Genomic DNA, 13,917 nt, shown 5'->3' on the forward strand with positions numbered 1-13,917 from the left:
CTGGCATGGCCTTGAAATGAACCGTTGACATCAGCCCATTTCACAGATGAGGAGGCTGAGCCCCAGAGAGAAAGAGGACAAGGTAAGCTGTCAGCAGAGCTGCACCCCGGGCTCATTTCAGTCTCCAGGTCTCCAGCACCTCGCAGCCAGCAAACCCGACGCCAACCCCACGGTGTTTCCACAGCTCTGACTTCCTCGGCCCTCACCATCCTCGCTGTGACTGAAAATGAGTCCCCTGCGCACACCCCACCCCCCACCCCCGAGAAACAATCCCTCAACACACATGCACTCGTTCAGCCATGGCGTCGCTCATTCGGTTCATCTTTACTGAACTCGAACTGTCGGAAAGCCTTTTTTAAAAGCTGTCCTGCAGTCAGACCCACGGGCTCTGTTTCGCCGTGGGCGGGTCGGTGGGTGAACGCCCCCTGCCGCAGAGCCCCAGGCCAAGCCCCGAGGACCGGGCCGCTCAGTCCTGGAGCTTGCTGGCGTACGCCTCGGCCCTGTCCAGGGGCAGCCCCCGGTTCACAGCCGCATACGAAGGCTCCGAGGTCCCTAGGGTCTTCGGGACGGCCTCCTGCGTGATCTGGGAGTCGTGCGCGGTCTCCCCGTCAGAGCCGCCCACGTCCCTGGCGGAGGAAACGAGGAGAGCCATGCTTAGGGGCGCAGGGCGAGCGCAACCGGTGTCAGCTGGCAGGGACCTTCCTGCTTAGACGTTGCTTTCACAGATGCTGTCTTAGGCATTCACTCAATAGATCGATCTTTCGGAGCACTCACTGTGTGCCAAGTCCCGAGATAAGGGCAGTGTCACCCTTCTGCAACTATGTGGACAATTTACAGGTTTTTTCCTGAGCTGAACACTTGGAGGGCATTACCTCATGTTGCTAAAGAGCTAGCCAATAGTAATGACTGGACAGAAAGGACAAATCCAGGTGAGAGCCATGGGAGGGCTTCCTGGAGGAGGGGGCAGCTAATCTGGCCCTCAAGGATAGGAGTGTGGGCATAGAAAGGCATTCTGGGCATTTGATAGGAATGACTGGGGAGTGTTTGGGGCAACAGTGAGAAGCTTGGTGCAGCCAGAGCCAGAAATGACAGGGGGGACAAGCCAGAGCTAGAAATGACAGGGGGGTCTGAGGGAAGAGCCAGGCTCAAGCCAGACAGGGTGTTGCCCCTAGGGAGGGCGGGACATATAACCATGCCCTGACTGCTCCCAGGCTAATCTCATGTATTATTTGTGTTTTTATTAATTTAAATGTCAGAAGGCAACTTGATTCCCAAGTTCACCACTCCTATCCCCATCCCCAACCCACTCACATTCTTTTCCTGCCTGGCTAATTTCTACCTGTCCACCTAATTTCACTTATTCCAAGAAGCTTCTCCACCTGCTCCCCCTCTCCCACTGGGACAGGCACCCTCTTGCTCTTCTAAGCCCCTGGGCTCCCTCCCTCACTGAGAAGCATACTGCATGTGAATTTCCATCCAACCCTGTCTCCCAGTCTCGATGAGACTGCACTCCTACTGCCCCTTCTTCCAGGAAGTCCACCCTGATGTTCCAGGCAGAATCTGCCCTCTCCTCCTCCGGATTCCCACAGCACTTGTGGGTGCCTTGATTCACACCCTGCTCAACCCTCCCAGGAATAATGGGTTTGTGTGCATGCCTGTCTTCCCACCACGCAGCTCAGTTGGCTGCTCCAGACACTCCATGGAGACCTTCTAATCAGAGCTGTTTGTGAAGTCAGGGGACTGGGGCTCTGGTCATACCTCTGTTTTAACTGACCGTGTGACCTGAGGCCACCCCTCTCCCTCAGGCCTCAGTTTCCCTGTCTGAACTGCAGTTGGGTGAATTACAATGACAGAAAAAGCTGTACTTGTTTGGTACTTGTTTGCCCTGAGGACTCCATAGGGATTATTTCACTAAACTTTCCCAACTCCAAGGACTAGGTGATATTTATTAGTGTCTTCATTTTCCAGAAGAGGAGCCTGAGGTTGTTTAATTGTGTCAGACCTGGGATCTTCCCACAAATGCCTCCCTACCCAGCTGACCTTGGCATTGGCTGCCCCAGAATTCAGCTCTCCTCTCCCCAGCCCCACAGCACCCAGGGTGGAAGGTGACTTTCTGGCCTGCTGGGCTGTCCCCTGCCTCAGAAGACCGTCCCAGTGGAACGTGTCCTTGGGGTCCCTGAGTCCTGCCCTCCACTGGTGGGTACTCACACAAGGCTCAGGACGATGGCACCGGCAAAGCCCAGGAGCAGAAAGAAGGGCAGGGAGCCCAGGATGGACGTGATGACAATCATGCCGCCACTGCGCCGGCCCGGCCACGTGTCGATCGCCAAGTATGGGGTGGCTAGCAGGACACAGGCCCATTACTCCCCGGGTGCTGTACCCACAGCCCGTCCCAGGGAGGAAGCAGGGACCCAGGTCCATGGCTGGTCCCCTCCCCGCACCTTGAGGTGCTAGTCCCACATCCCAATTCCCAACTTTCTCTTGTGTGTGTCTGGTCTCCCTTTGAACTGTCTTTATGCATAACTTTAATTATAAACTGACTCCAGGCTTCTGGTGCGAGGAAGGGAATACAGATTCTGAACTATGAGGACAGAGGGGACGCAACGGGCCCCGGCCTAGTGGAGCCCGGTGGACCGGGACTCTCGCTCTGCTCTGGCCAGTGTCACCCTTTCGGAACTAAGTGAACAAACAATGTACAGGCCCTGCTGTGAGCTGGCCTCTTTCCAGCCGTTGTCCCACGTAGATCCCCCAAGAACCCACCTGCAGGGCACCCGAACTCCAGACTCAAGCCTACAGGTCCATCTGCTCCCAAAGGGCATGCTCTCCCACGCATGGACCTCGGGCCTAGCGCGTTCATCTGGGCCACCCAAAGGAACGCTGCCGGGCCGGCAGAGCGCACCTTCCTCTCCCCACGTCTCAGGCGTGGGGACTGAGCCCTGTGGTGCTCACACAGCAGCGAGGCTCAGAGGCTGGGTCCCGGAGCGGCGCTCTGCCAGCGGGACCACAATACGCGGGCAGGCCGCAGGAGGGGCAGCCTGGGAGCGGGAGTGGGAAGGAGCCGCCCTGGTCCTGCACGGGCCTGTCTATAGCCCTTGCCAGCTGGGTGACCTCCGGCCACTTTCCAGAGCCCCTAACTGGCTCATGCGGCTGCTGTGGGGTGGCAGGGGACTCTACAGGAAAAAGCCTTGCTCCATGCTGGGCCCATCTTGGGGACCAAGCAGTCTCGTCCTGGGGTCCAACGTGTTGTAGGAGGGAAGCTGTAAAGCTAGGGTCGCATGCCATCCCAATGACCCTCAGAAATCTCTCGTTTCCCCCAGGCCCCGGCAGACACCGCTCCACGTGTAGAAACCTCGCGTCCGTGCTGAGACTCACGGCGTCTCCAGGAGGGACAGGTAGGACCGTGGGCATGTGCTGCCTCTGGGGCTCAGAGCCTGCAGCTAAGGGAACCTGGGACCACTGGACGTGGTGCTGGTCTCTACTGCTGGGAAGAGTCAGCACGGGCTGCTTTGGCTCTCGGTGGAGGACGAGCTGCAGGCCGCATGGAAGCAAGCACGCCGTGCGAGCTGGGGGAGGCAGCAGACTGACCCCAGCGGCCTGGGGCCGGCGTCCGGCCAGCCGACACCGGCGGCCGTGCCCCTCAAGGAAGGAAGGGGGGGAGATGACCCGTTGGGTTAAATTACTTTAAAATGCGTTTTCCTTATAACCCAATGCCCTGCCTATGTCTAGGGAGAGTTTTCAGAGTGACAGTCTGCTTTCCCAGGTTCCCTTGAAGACCACCTCCCCTCTCCCCCCACCCAGCCCCACCTATCCCAGATCACCCCCACTCACGCCGGTTGGTTCGGATGGGGTCTGACCACAGGGTCTGGTCCTGTACCAAGCCCGTGGACATATTGACAAGGATGTACTTGAACCTGGAAGGAGACAGAGCAAGGATGACTTCCCTCCATCCTATGAGCCCCTGCCACAGGATGGAGGGAGGGATGAGGATGGCTGGGGTTGGAGACAGAATAGGGACTTCTAGATGGAAATCTTGGTGGCCACAGGTGGGCTCCGAGCAACAGCATGGTGCTGGACTTTGTATCAGTACATTTGCAACATATCTCTGCTAGGACCCTTTCCCGAGCTCAGGCAACACCTCCTCCAGGAAGCCCTCCCCAGGCTGTCCCTCCAGGAGCCACTATGTTTTTCTGTCACAATACAGGATATGTGTAGCATGTCTGCTGAGTGTTGACCCATTTGTCCTCCCTGTATTTTTGCCTTTCACTCTTCCCAGGCCGGTCCTTGGTCCCACACAAGGGACAAAAAAATAATAATAACATCCATTCCCACGCCCCCTGCTCTGGGATCAGGGCTACATTTTATATGCATAAAGCCCCAGTCAAGAATCGCGAGCCCTGAAGGAAGATCAGAGATGCAGCACAAAATGCCCGCAGCTGATGTAAGGTTGGTTTAAAAGGATGAATTTTCTGAGAACCAAAAAATTAACAGCCTCTAGCTTAACATGTAACAAAAATTCAGACCCTTAAAGTCTCTAATCCCCCACTTCTCTAGTTTTAAAGATGAGAATCCCAGAGGGTGGGACACAGGTGTGTCCCCAGGTGGGGTGGGCTTTGAGATCAAGGAGGACAGAGAGGTTAAGAACAAGGTCGGGGGTGCGGGGGTTGGGGGAGGCGGCAGAGGAGACTGAGGACTCCTGTCCTGCCTGGGGGCTGGGGCCAAAGGAGGGGCAGGGAAACGATGGCAGGTAGGTGATGGCCTGGTGCCCCCAGTTGCAGCCTGGAAGGTACAGAGACCCCAACCTAGGCATCTCTATGGTGATGAGAGTGGCTTTGGCCCCAGGTGAGACCCCCTGGCCATGGGTCAGGGCTGAGCCCCCAGCTCTGCACAGAGAAAATGCTCAGGAAACACCTGTGGAAACAAATGAGGGACCACTGGGGTTGGGGGGGGGGCACACAAAGGTGCGCTGCAGGGAGGCAGGCAAAGGCCGAGGATCAGCCGGGAGCTGGAAAAGCCTTGGACAGGCCTCTAGTTCGTGCTGGGCCCTGGCTTCTCACCAGGTGGCCCCTTCCCTCTCTGGAGCAGTGTCCCCCGACTCCCCCCGCCATCAGATGGAAGGGGTGAGTGGGTGACGACCACCTGGTGATGGACCAGGACCAGGGGCATAACTTGGGGAGCCCGGCGCAAAATGAAAATCAGGCCCCTTGTTAACAAATTAAGAATTTCAAGGTGGCAGAGCATTAAACCACGTGGGGGCCCTTCTGAGTGTGTGGCCCTGTTCACAGTCACTCGCCCCAGAAGCCCTTCACAGGACCCGAGACGGTCTTGGCACATAGCAGGCTCCTGAGACAGGTGGCCCGTCACACCTCACTAGCCCTGGGTCTCCCCAGGCCGGGCTGGGGCACCGCTGCCTGGCTCTCAGGGGCCCACACCCACCTGTATTCGGTGGCCGCTGACAGGGGCGGGTTGCAGAGGCCCTGGAAGTTCGGGTCGGACAGGCAGGTCCCATCGGCGCCCACCCGGACCAGGTATGCATTCAGGATATCCGAGGCCCGGGACACATCCCCCACGGCCTCCAAGCTGGGCAGGTCGCTGCACGGGGTCAGGTCAAAGACCGAGGCCTTGTAGGGGCCCGTCCGCCCTCCTGCCGTTTGCTGGAACGTCACACTCAGCGGGGTCCCGGTGCTGTCCTGCACAGAGGCGTTCCCGGAGCTGGCTGCAGGGGCAGTGCCAGGCGTGAGTGAGGTCCCTGGCCACCCCAGCTCAGTCACTCATTCAGTCATTCATCAAACGCCCCTGAACATCCTCTGAGTCTGCACTGTTCTAGGCCCTGGGGTCACAGGCTCAGTCCCTGCCCTCAAGGGCTCCCTGTACAATGCGGGTAATGGCAGGGAGCATCTCCCCTGACTCAGGCCACCTCCTCAGGTCACAGGCCTGTCACCCTCCCACCCCGGCAGACTGTTTCCTTACTGAGAGCCCGGGGTTCTGTCCTCTGTGAAAGCGGATGGGGGGGGGGGGCGTCACATGATGCAGGGGAAACAGCATGGAGGCAGGCAGACCATGGATAGGCGCCAGGTCTCCTCTTTACTAGCTGAGTGACCTTGAACAACCCTCTTTGCCTGTCTGGACGGTGGACCATGAAATAGAAAAACAATAACCCGCCATGCCCACAGACTGGGCCCAGGCAGACGGTCAGTAAATGTTTGCTGAAAAGATAAAATGGTGACCCTAGGTGAGCTGTTGTGAGTGGCTGGTTGCTACAGACGTCGGGGTGGTCACTGAGCCCAGGGTGGCTGCCAGTGACTGGGGAGGGCTGGACTGCAGCCAGCAGGTTCCCTCAAAAATACCAATCTTTTCTTTAATTTTTAAAAAGTCTTGATTTTAGAGAAAAAGGAAGGGGGGTAGAGAACACTGATTTGTTGTTCCGCTTATTGATGCATCATTGGTTGATTCTGGTATGTGCCCTGACTGGGGAATCAAACCCACAATCTTGGTGCGTCAGGACGACGCTCTAACCAACGGAGCTGCCCAGGCAGGGCGAAAACACCAGTCTTGCGCCACCTCGGGGATAATTTGGGCTTGAGGACCAGAGTCTGCATTTGCCACCCAGCTCTGGGTGTTATTCTGCCCCTCTGAGTCTCGATTCTTTGCTGTGAAATGGGCATCATAATACTGTTGACCCTGGAACAACCTGGGGGTTGGGGGCACCCCTGAAAATCAGCATGTAACTTATGACTCCCCCAAAATATAACTACTAATAGCCTACTGTTGACTGGAAGCCTTATCAATAACATGACCAGTCAATTAACACGTATTTTGTATATGATATGTAGTATATGCTGTATTCTTACAATAAAATAAGCTAGAGAAAGAAAATGTAAGAAAAAAATATATTTATAGTATTGATTGAAAAAAAATGCATATAAATGGACCCGTGCAATTCAAACCATGTTGTTCAAAGGTCAGCTGTCGTCACCTTGCGGGCTGGCTGTAAGCATCAGCTCACAGGTGTGCAGAGCACCCAGCATGAGCTAGCTACTCAGTGATGGGTGCTGCTGTGATTTCCCCCACTAGACTGGGTGTCCCCCCGGAGCAAGGAGGTCACTGTGACTGCAGCCCCCCGCCCAGGGCCGGCCCAGAGCAGACACATGTGCAGGCCAGTGAGCTGCAGGGGGGTTGTTTACTTACAGGGACGGAGCACCCCCCTCCCTGCAAACCCCTTTCCGTGTAGCCAGAGGGAAGCCGGGCCCTCACCCGAGTCGACCAGGACGTAGAGGTAAATCTCATAGGTGCCATTGAGGGCCGCTGTGCTGTCGAACATGCAGAGGGGCTTTTCCAAGGCCACGGTGCTGAGGGTGGGGTTGTTGGTGGCAAAGGTCACACTGGCCAGTTGGGGCTGGAGGTCCACACCTGGAGGGAACAACGGGGACAGGAGAGGCCCCGGCAGAACTGTCCGCACCCGTGGGCACCCTCTGCCCGCCTCCCAACACACCCGCGCCCGCGCACTGGTCTGCCTGCAGTTACTGAGCACCTGCTGTGTGCCGGGCACTGGCTGTCACCCTCCCCACAGGCCGCCTCAGGAACCTGCCTGCCTCGTGCCTGCAGCGCCCTGCCCCCACCCACCACGCTGGCCAGGACCCGGGCAGTGCGGCTAACAGTGGGCCTCTCCCTGCGCAGCAGACGGTCAGTCGCCAAGAACCCCGCAGGCCCTCCTCCACACCCCCCACCCCCCCACCGGTCTGCCCAGTCTTGGAGTCCCAGCCTCGCCCCCTGAACCCCAGGAGCAAAACCTCCCCCATACCCTGCTCTCTAACATGCAAATCGGACGGGTCACTCTGTTGCTAGGCCCCACCCCCGGCTCCCCCCGCCGCCCAGGGCCGTCCAGCCTCTCTGGAGGGGCAGAGAGAGCCTGACTTTCTGGGCCTGGCTTCCCCGGGTCTCCAGCCTCGCTTCCATGCACACCCTGCTCCGCCCAGGCTCCAGCCACGCAGATGGACAATGGGGCGGAGGTTCCCGGGACAGAGCATGCCACCCCCTCCTCCCTGAACCTGCCCGCGCTGCCCCTCCACCTGGGACGTGCCTCCCTCTGCCCAGTCCAGTGCCTCCGTGCTCTCCCGCGGCCCGCGAGGGGTCCGCCTTCTGCAGCACCCCGTCACAGGGCTCTGCCACCCATGAGCGCGGGAGTCCCAGCCAGGGGAGCTTATCAATAAGCGTTGGCGATTATTACTATCGGGGCGCCCGGAGCCCGCACGGCCGCAGGGCAGGCATCCGCGCCTTTTCCCGGAGTGGATAAATGAAGTGCCCGTTTCCAACGCTCCTCTCAGGACTCCTCGGGAGCGTCAGCGTGCGGGACACGCCCCGGGGCGCAGCTGCCCGCCCGGCCCGCGCCCGGCGCCCTCCGCTCACCCCAGCACAGCCGCAGGCAGCCGAGCGCCAGCACTGCCCACAGCGGAGGCATCGCCCGGGCCGAGCGCACCGCGCCTCTGCCCGCTCACCTGCCCGCCCCGGGCTCTCGGCGTGCCCCGCCCCCGTCGGCTCGGCCAATCCGAGGCCTCCTGGGGACTATTTGCATACGCCCCGCCCCGGGCTCCGCGGGGACAAGGTGTGCCTGGGAGCCGTCCTGTGCACGCCGCCGGAGGGACCCTGTACCGAGCCCCCGCTGAGTGCACAGGCCTGGGCGGCGCTTTCACGCCTCGTCTCCGACCTGCTTTCGGGAAACAGCCTCGGCCCACTCCGAAGGCCCCTCCGCCCTGTTCCCATTCGCCGAGGTGCCTGAGAGCTCTCAGAAGATGTCTCTTGCTTTCCCTTCGAAAGGCCCTTTTAGTTGTAGGTGAACCGAACCCAACAGACACTAATGAATCCAGGCGCGACATCGACGACAATCACGGCGAAAAAGGAAAGGAGACTGTGTCTGAGGGACTTCAGGCCGAGCTTGTGCACCGGTCCTTTCTTGGTGGAGGGACCTGCAGGACCGAGATCTGTCACAGAACCCGGGGGAGGGCAGAGCAGCTCTGAGAGAGCTTTGGGTCCCCAGGACCGGCAGCAGGACCTGGGTTCTCGCCCCCTGCAGGGTGAGGGAGGTGGAACGGAGGGAGAGGAAGAGCTCTATGGTGGTCACCATCAGTGGTACTGCTGTGGAAAATAGCAAGAACACATTCCGAGCTCTGCCCAGTGAAGGGGCCGGATGTCATGGCCCCCTGTTGCAAGGTGCTCACTCGGTCCTCTTGGATCCGAACACCATTCCCCAGCCAAAGGCACCAGTGCCCCTCGGAGAGCGGGTGACCCCGGGCTGGCTCAGGAAAAGTCGAGAAAAGCCTAGAAATTGAAGAAGAGCTGGAAGAACAATGGCTGAGTCAAAGGCGCTGGCACGGGAGACCTTGAAGGATCTCCCGGTGGTCAGATCGGAGTAGATGTGAGCATAAAGTAAGTGATGGAAGCAATACATTTAGCTCCTTGGATAAAATACAAACCCACAAGTCCATGCTGATACTTCAGAAAATGTTGAAAAGAGAAGAGAAATGTCTTCTTTAAAGATGAACATGAACTAATAAATGTAGAAGGAAAGACAAAGTGAAACTCACCATTTTACAATCACCCTAGTAATAACCAACCCGCGAAATAGTAATAATAATGACATCATCTCAACAGAGGTTAAAACCACAGGGTGGAAGAGTTTTGGGGAACAAGATGTGCAGGAATCTGCGGTCACCCAATTAATGTAGAAAACTTCATATCACCCCTTAGGGAACGGACTGACTTCCTGGGCTTCCCGGGCTCCTGGCTCTGAGAAGGGCCGTTCCTGTCTGAAAAGTCTGATGTGAATCTAATCAACACAAAACAACCAGGCACATCCAAACCAAGGGGCTTCCTGCCCACCACCTGGCTGGATGCTTTGAAAATGTCACTGTCGTGAAAGACAAAGGCAAAGACAAAAAAAGCAGAAGCTGGGCACCCTTGTGGCCGAAGGAGAGTAGGAGACAAAACTACCTACAAATAACCTGTCACAAACGCGGGGACATTTAGTGTGGCAACGAGAGAAACCTGAATTACGGAATGTGTATTGGATAACAATAGTGATTCGATGTCAAGTTTCCCGAGAGTGACCACTGTTTTGTGGTTATGAAAGAGATACACGCTGGAGTCTTGTGGGTGACGTGTCACGGTGTCCGGAACACGCACGCACACACACACACACACGGAGTGAGGGACAGAGAGTAAGTCATCATGTTAACAATTGGTGACATGGGTATTCATTGTATTGTTCTGCAAAGGTTTCTATAGACTTGAAAATTTTTAAGGTATTTATTTATTTTTAGAGAGAGAGGGGAAGAGGGAGAGAAACACCAATGTGCAGGAGAAGGAGAAGCACTGATTAGTTGCCTCTTGCACATGTCCGCGCGGGGACCTAGCCTGCAATCCTTTTGGTCTGCGGAGTGACACCCAACCACCGAGCTACACCTGTCAGGGTTTTGAAATGTTTTAAAGTAAAAATGTTGGGAGAAAGAGATTTTGTGCTCAGCCAGAGACGTGCCATTCCTCTCTCCAAGGCCTCATGTCCCCTCTGTAAAATGGGGAGGGGCCCTGGCTCCGGCGTGCCGAGAGGAGATCATCAGATCTTTACCAACAGAAAATACCCCAGAGATAAACTCTTGAGCAAAGGGTGAGGTTTTCCGCCAAGAATTTTTATGGACTGACATTTCTGGTCCAGCGATAGTTGGTAAACCTGGAGTTCATCAGAGGCAGCAGAGCCAATTGTTGGGCTCAGCCTGGAACCCCGTGCGAGGCTGGAGGCCCAGGAAGCCATCTTCTCCCCGAGACCTCAGCAGTTCGCGTGAAAAACAGCAAGTCCTCTGCTCTCTTTCCTCACCCAAACATGGAGAGAGCACGGGGCGGGGGGATGCTTAAAATGATAGTATCTACTAAGGCCCAAATATTCTGAAAAAAAAAGAAAAGTCTTGGATTTATAAACAAATCCCACTTCACTGATGCTGCCTTTTGTTTGGCGGGTTCTGAACAGGGTACACGTGCAGGAGACACGAGTCCGTTTGGAAGACACGCAGGCTGGTCTGCAGCAGGAGAGAGACCGGTGAAACGGGATCCTGACACCTGCCAATGTGCCCCCGCTGTGGCCCAACCCCCGGTGTGACATTCCAAACGATTTTTTTAGGAAAAATGTTTTCCCCTTTTTGGTCACGTTAATTCCAGGGCACTGAGCTGCGGTCAGACTCAGGCCTGTTTCTGTATCAGCCTATCAGCCCGCCTTTCTGAACCCTGGCCCAGAAGTGCCTGTCAGGAGGCCACAAAGCAGGAAGTCCTGCCGTAGGAAAGGTTATGCAAACCCCAGCCCTGCGCAGGCCTCCTGGGAGTTCGAAACCTGGGGAAGTTACGGGCTGGAAATTCCTGACCCAGAAATGTTTCTCCTGGGGTCAGAGTGGCCTGAGCCGGTTTCCACAACTCTCCTTTAGAAGTCAGGGAACCTGCCCCCGCCCACCAGTGTCTGCCACATCCCAGAGGTCCTGGGAGCCAGGCCCTGCCCAAAGAGACCGGTCCTAGGGTCCCTTCACCCTTTGGTCACCCCTCCAGGGCATCTGCACACAGACGCCAGAGTGCGACTTCTAAAGGACAAATCTGGCTGTCACTTCCCTCATGTGAAAGCTTCCGGGGCCCTGATGAGCTGTGTTCAGGATGAAGCCCACGCTTCTTACCCCCACGTCCAAGGGCACTGCACATCCGGTCAGCTCCTACCAACCTCTCCGCCTCTCCTCCCTCCCCTCGCCCCTGGCACCAGCCCCGATGAGCGCTGGCATGTCCCAAGCTCGCCATGTTCTCTCTTGACCTTTGGGGCTCCACACTCCTCCGTGCAAGCCCCGTGACCTCCAACGTCCAGCCCAAATCCCTCCTCGTCCTGGAAGTCTTTCTCCCACGTCTTTCCAGCACAGGACCTGTGTGGCTATGATGACATCATGCTGGTGGCGGGTCTTGCTCTCCCAGACCCCCGAATAAGAGCCCCGCCTGAGTCATGACTGAATCTCCTTTGTTACAGTGGCTCCCGTCCCTGCACAGGGCAGGTGCCCATCAGTGTTTGATGAATGAGTGAGCGGAAGAACTTTTACATTACTGTAAGTAGAAGAGGCTCTTCCCAGGTGTCAAGGTCATCTTGGTTCACACCAGATGCTCTTCTGGGAGCAGCCAAGATGGCGTGGGGCCGGCTGGCACCAGGGGAGGCTGGAGGCGTGTTCACACGGTCGGTGGGTGCTAAAGGCTGAGCCGCCGGGACTTTCCTGATGGGTCGGATGTGGGTGGGGGCACAAGAGAGTCAGGGGGGACCTGTGGCCCTGAATGGAGGCGGGGAAGGCTGCAGAAGAGCGGGGCCGGAGGGGAGAAAGCGAGGACATCCGTTGTAGATCTTCTGCGTCCCCTTTCGCCGTTGAGGCTGTGCAGCCCCGAGAGGGAGAGTGGCTGGGCCAGGGCACCTAGCCCTCAGAGCCGTGGTCAGACCCTGGCGTGCTCCCAGTCCCGGTGGTGTCCACAAGGGACCCACCTGTCCCTGGGCTTCTGTGAGCTTGTGGAGCGAGGGGCAGCCTCCCCCACCCAGGGGAGGCAGGAGGCAGGGGATGAAGGGCCCCCAGTGTGGCCAGCTATGCTGGGCACAGCTCTTGGGGCCCCACATCAAGGCCAAAGGGCAGAGGGGAGGTCAGGTGGTCCAGCCCCGCCCCCTTGCCTTGGGGGAAGGTGAGGCCCTCCTGGTTGAATGGTGACAAACTGGTTTGTCCATCTCTGGAATGAAGCCCAGATTAGACATTAATGTCCCCATATCTGTGTGATCTGGAGGCTGTCAGGCAAGGGGGTGCCTTTCCTCCACCGCCCCACCCCGCCCACCTGGGTGGGTCAGAGCCAGACGTGAGAGTGGGCCCTTGTTCATCCCCTAAGCCCCTCCCTGCATCACTGCCCTTCATCCTGAAGCAGCTTGGGGAGCTACCCAGCCTCACCCAGCTTTACAGTGGAGAAGACAGGGGTTATGAGCTACGTGACTGCCCCATCTCCTGCCATTTTGTGTGTGTCTCGGGGCTCTGGGCAGGGCTGGGGCAGGTGGTGCTGGAAAGGGAGGGGTGGATGGGGCACCCCCAGGCCATGGGTAATGGCTGGATACTTGGGGCCTGGACTCCAGGCTTTGATGTGATTGGACTGCTGCTGTACGCAACCTCGTTTGTTCCAGGCACTCCTCTTCCCCCTGTGAGACGCAGTTGAGGTACCACGGCCTCCAGGAAGTCTTCCTGGGTGTCAGTCAGGCTGAGCCAGGTGTCTTCCCTGGGCTTCCACAGCCTTCTGGGGGCCCTGTCCACAATGTCAGTGACCGTTTCCTTCTCTGAGGACAGTGGCCCCTGAGTCCCTGGGCTGGGATGGGCCTTGGTCACCCACACCCCTGAATGAATCTGGACTTCCCCCACGCAGCTTTCCTGGGTCACTGGTGGTGGAAGTCCAGCCCCCACCCTTGCTAAGGGCCCGAGTGGCCACAGATGCTCAGTAACCGGCTCCTTGGCTCCCACGCCGGTCCCATCATCTCTGTCTGTAATTGCTGAGAATCAATTACTCCTATTCCAGAGCTCAGGCCTGGCCCTCCCGGCCTGCAGGTGAGCCTCGGGTCAATTTGTGTGAGCAATGTAGCAAAGTATTTCAATGATGGAAATTGTTTTCTTACACTCAGTGAATTAGAGAGGATTCCCGTTATCCCTGTAATTGGCGGTGTTGCTCCTGTGTTTGGACCTTGCAGGAGGGCTGGCCCTGCACGGGTAGCGTGTGGCAGGCAAGACAGTTGGGGAAGCTGGATTTGAGCACCAGCCTCCTGCTCCCCAGGGTCCCCTGCCGGCCTCGGGCTCACACCTGCACTGAGTACGTGGTTCATGGCACAGACTGGAGCGA

At 57.6% G+C, this 13,917-nt stretch overlaps 1 protein-coding gene across 1 annotated transcript; it reads right to left on the minus strand.

Annotated features, from left to right (window-relative positions):
• Positions 1-304: 304 nt before the first annotated feature.
• UPK3A (uroplakin 3A) lies at positions 305-8,472 on the minus strand. Its single transcript, XM_090275313.1, has 6 exons — positions 8,404-8,472; positions 7,252-7,407; positions 5,434-5,713; positions 3,829-3,911; positions 2,209-2,341; positions 305-626 (listed from the first exon to the last, which is right to left on the minus strand). The coding sequence occupies exons 1-6, from the start codon at positions 8,453-8,455 to the stop codon at positions 467-469; spliced, it is 864 nt and encodes a 287-aa protein (XP_090131439.1). The 5' UTR covers positions 8,456-8,472; the 3' UTR covers positions 305-466.
• Positions 8,473-13,917: the final 5,445 nt, after the last annotated feature.

The sequence above is a fragment of the Furipterus horrens genome, unplaced genomic scaffold (genome assembly GCF_987537825.1).
Source record: "Furipterus horrens unplaced genomic scaffold, mFurHor1.1.pri manual_scaffold_4, whole genome shotgun sequence".
NCBI lineage: Eukaryota > Metazoa > Chordata > Mammalia > Chiroptera > Furipteridae > Furipterus > Furipterus horrens.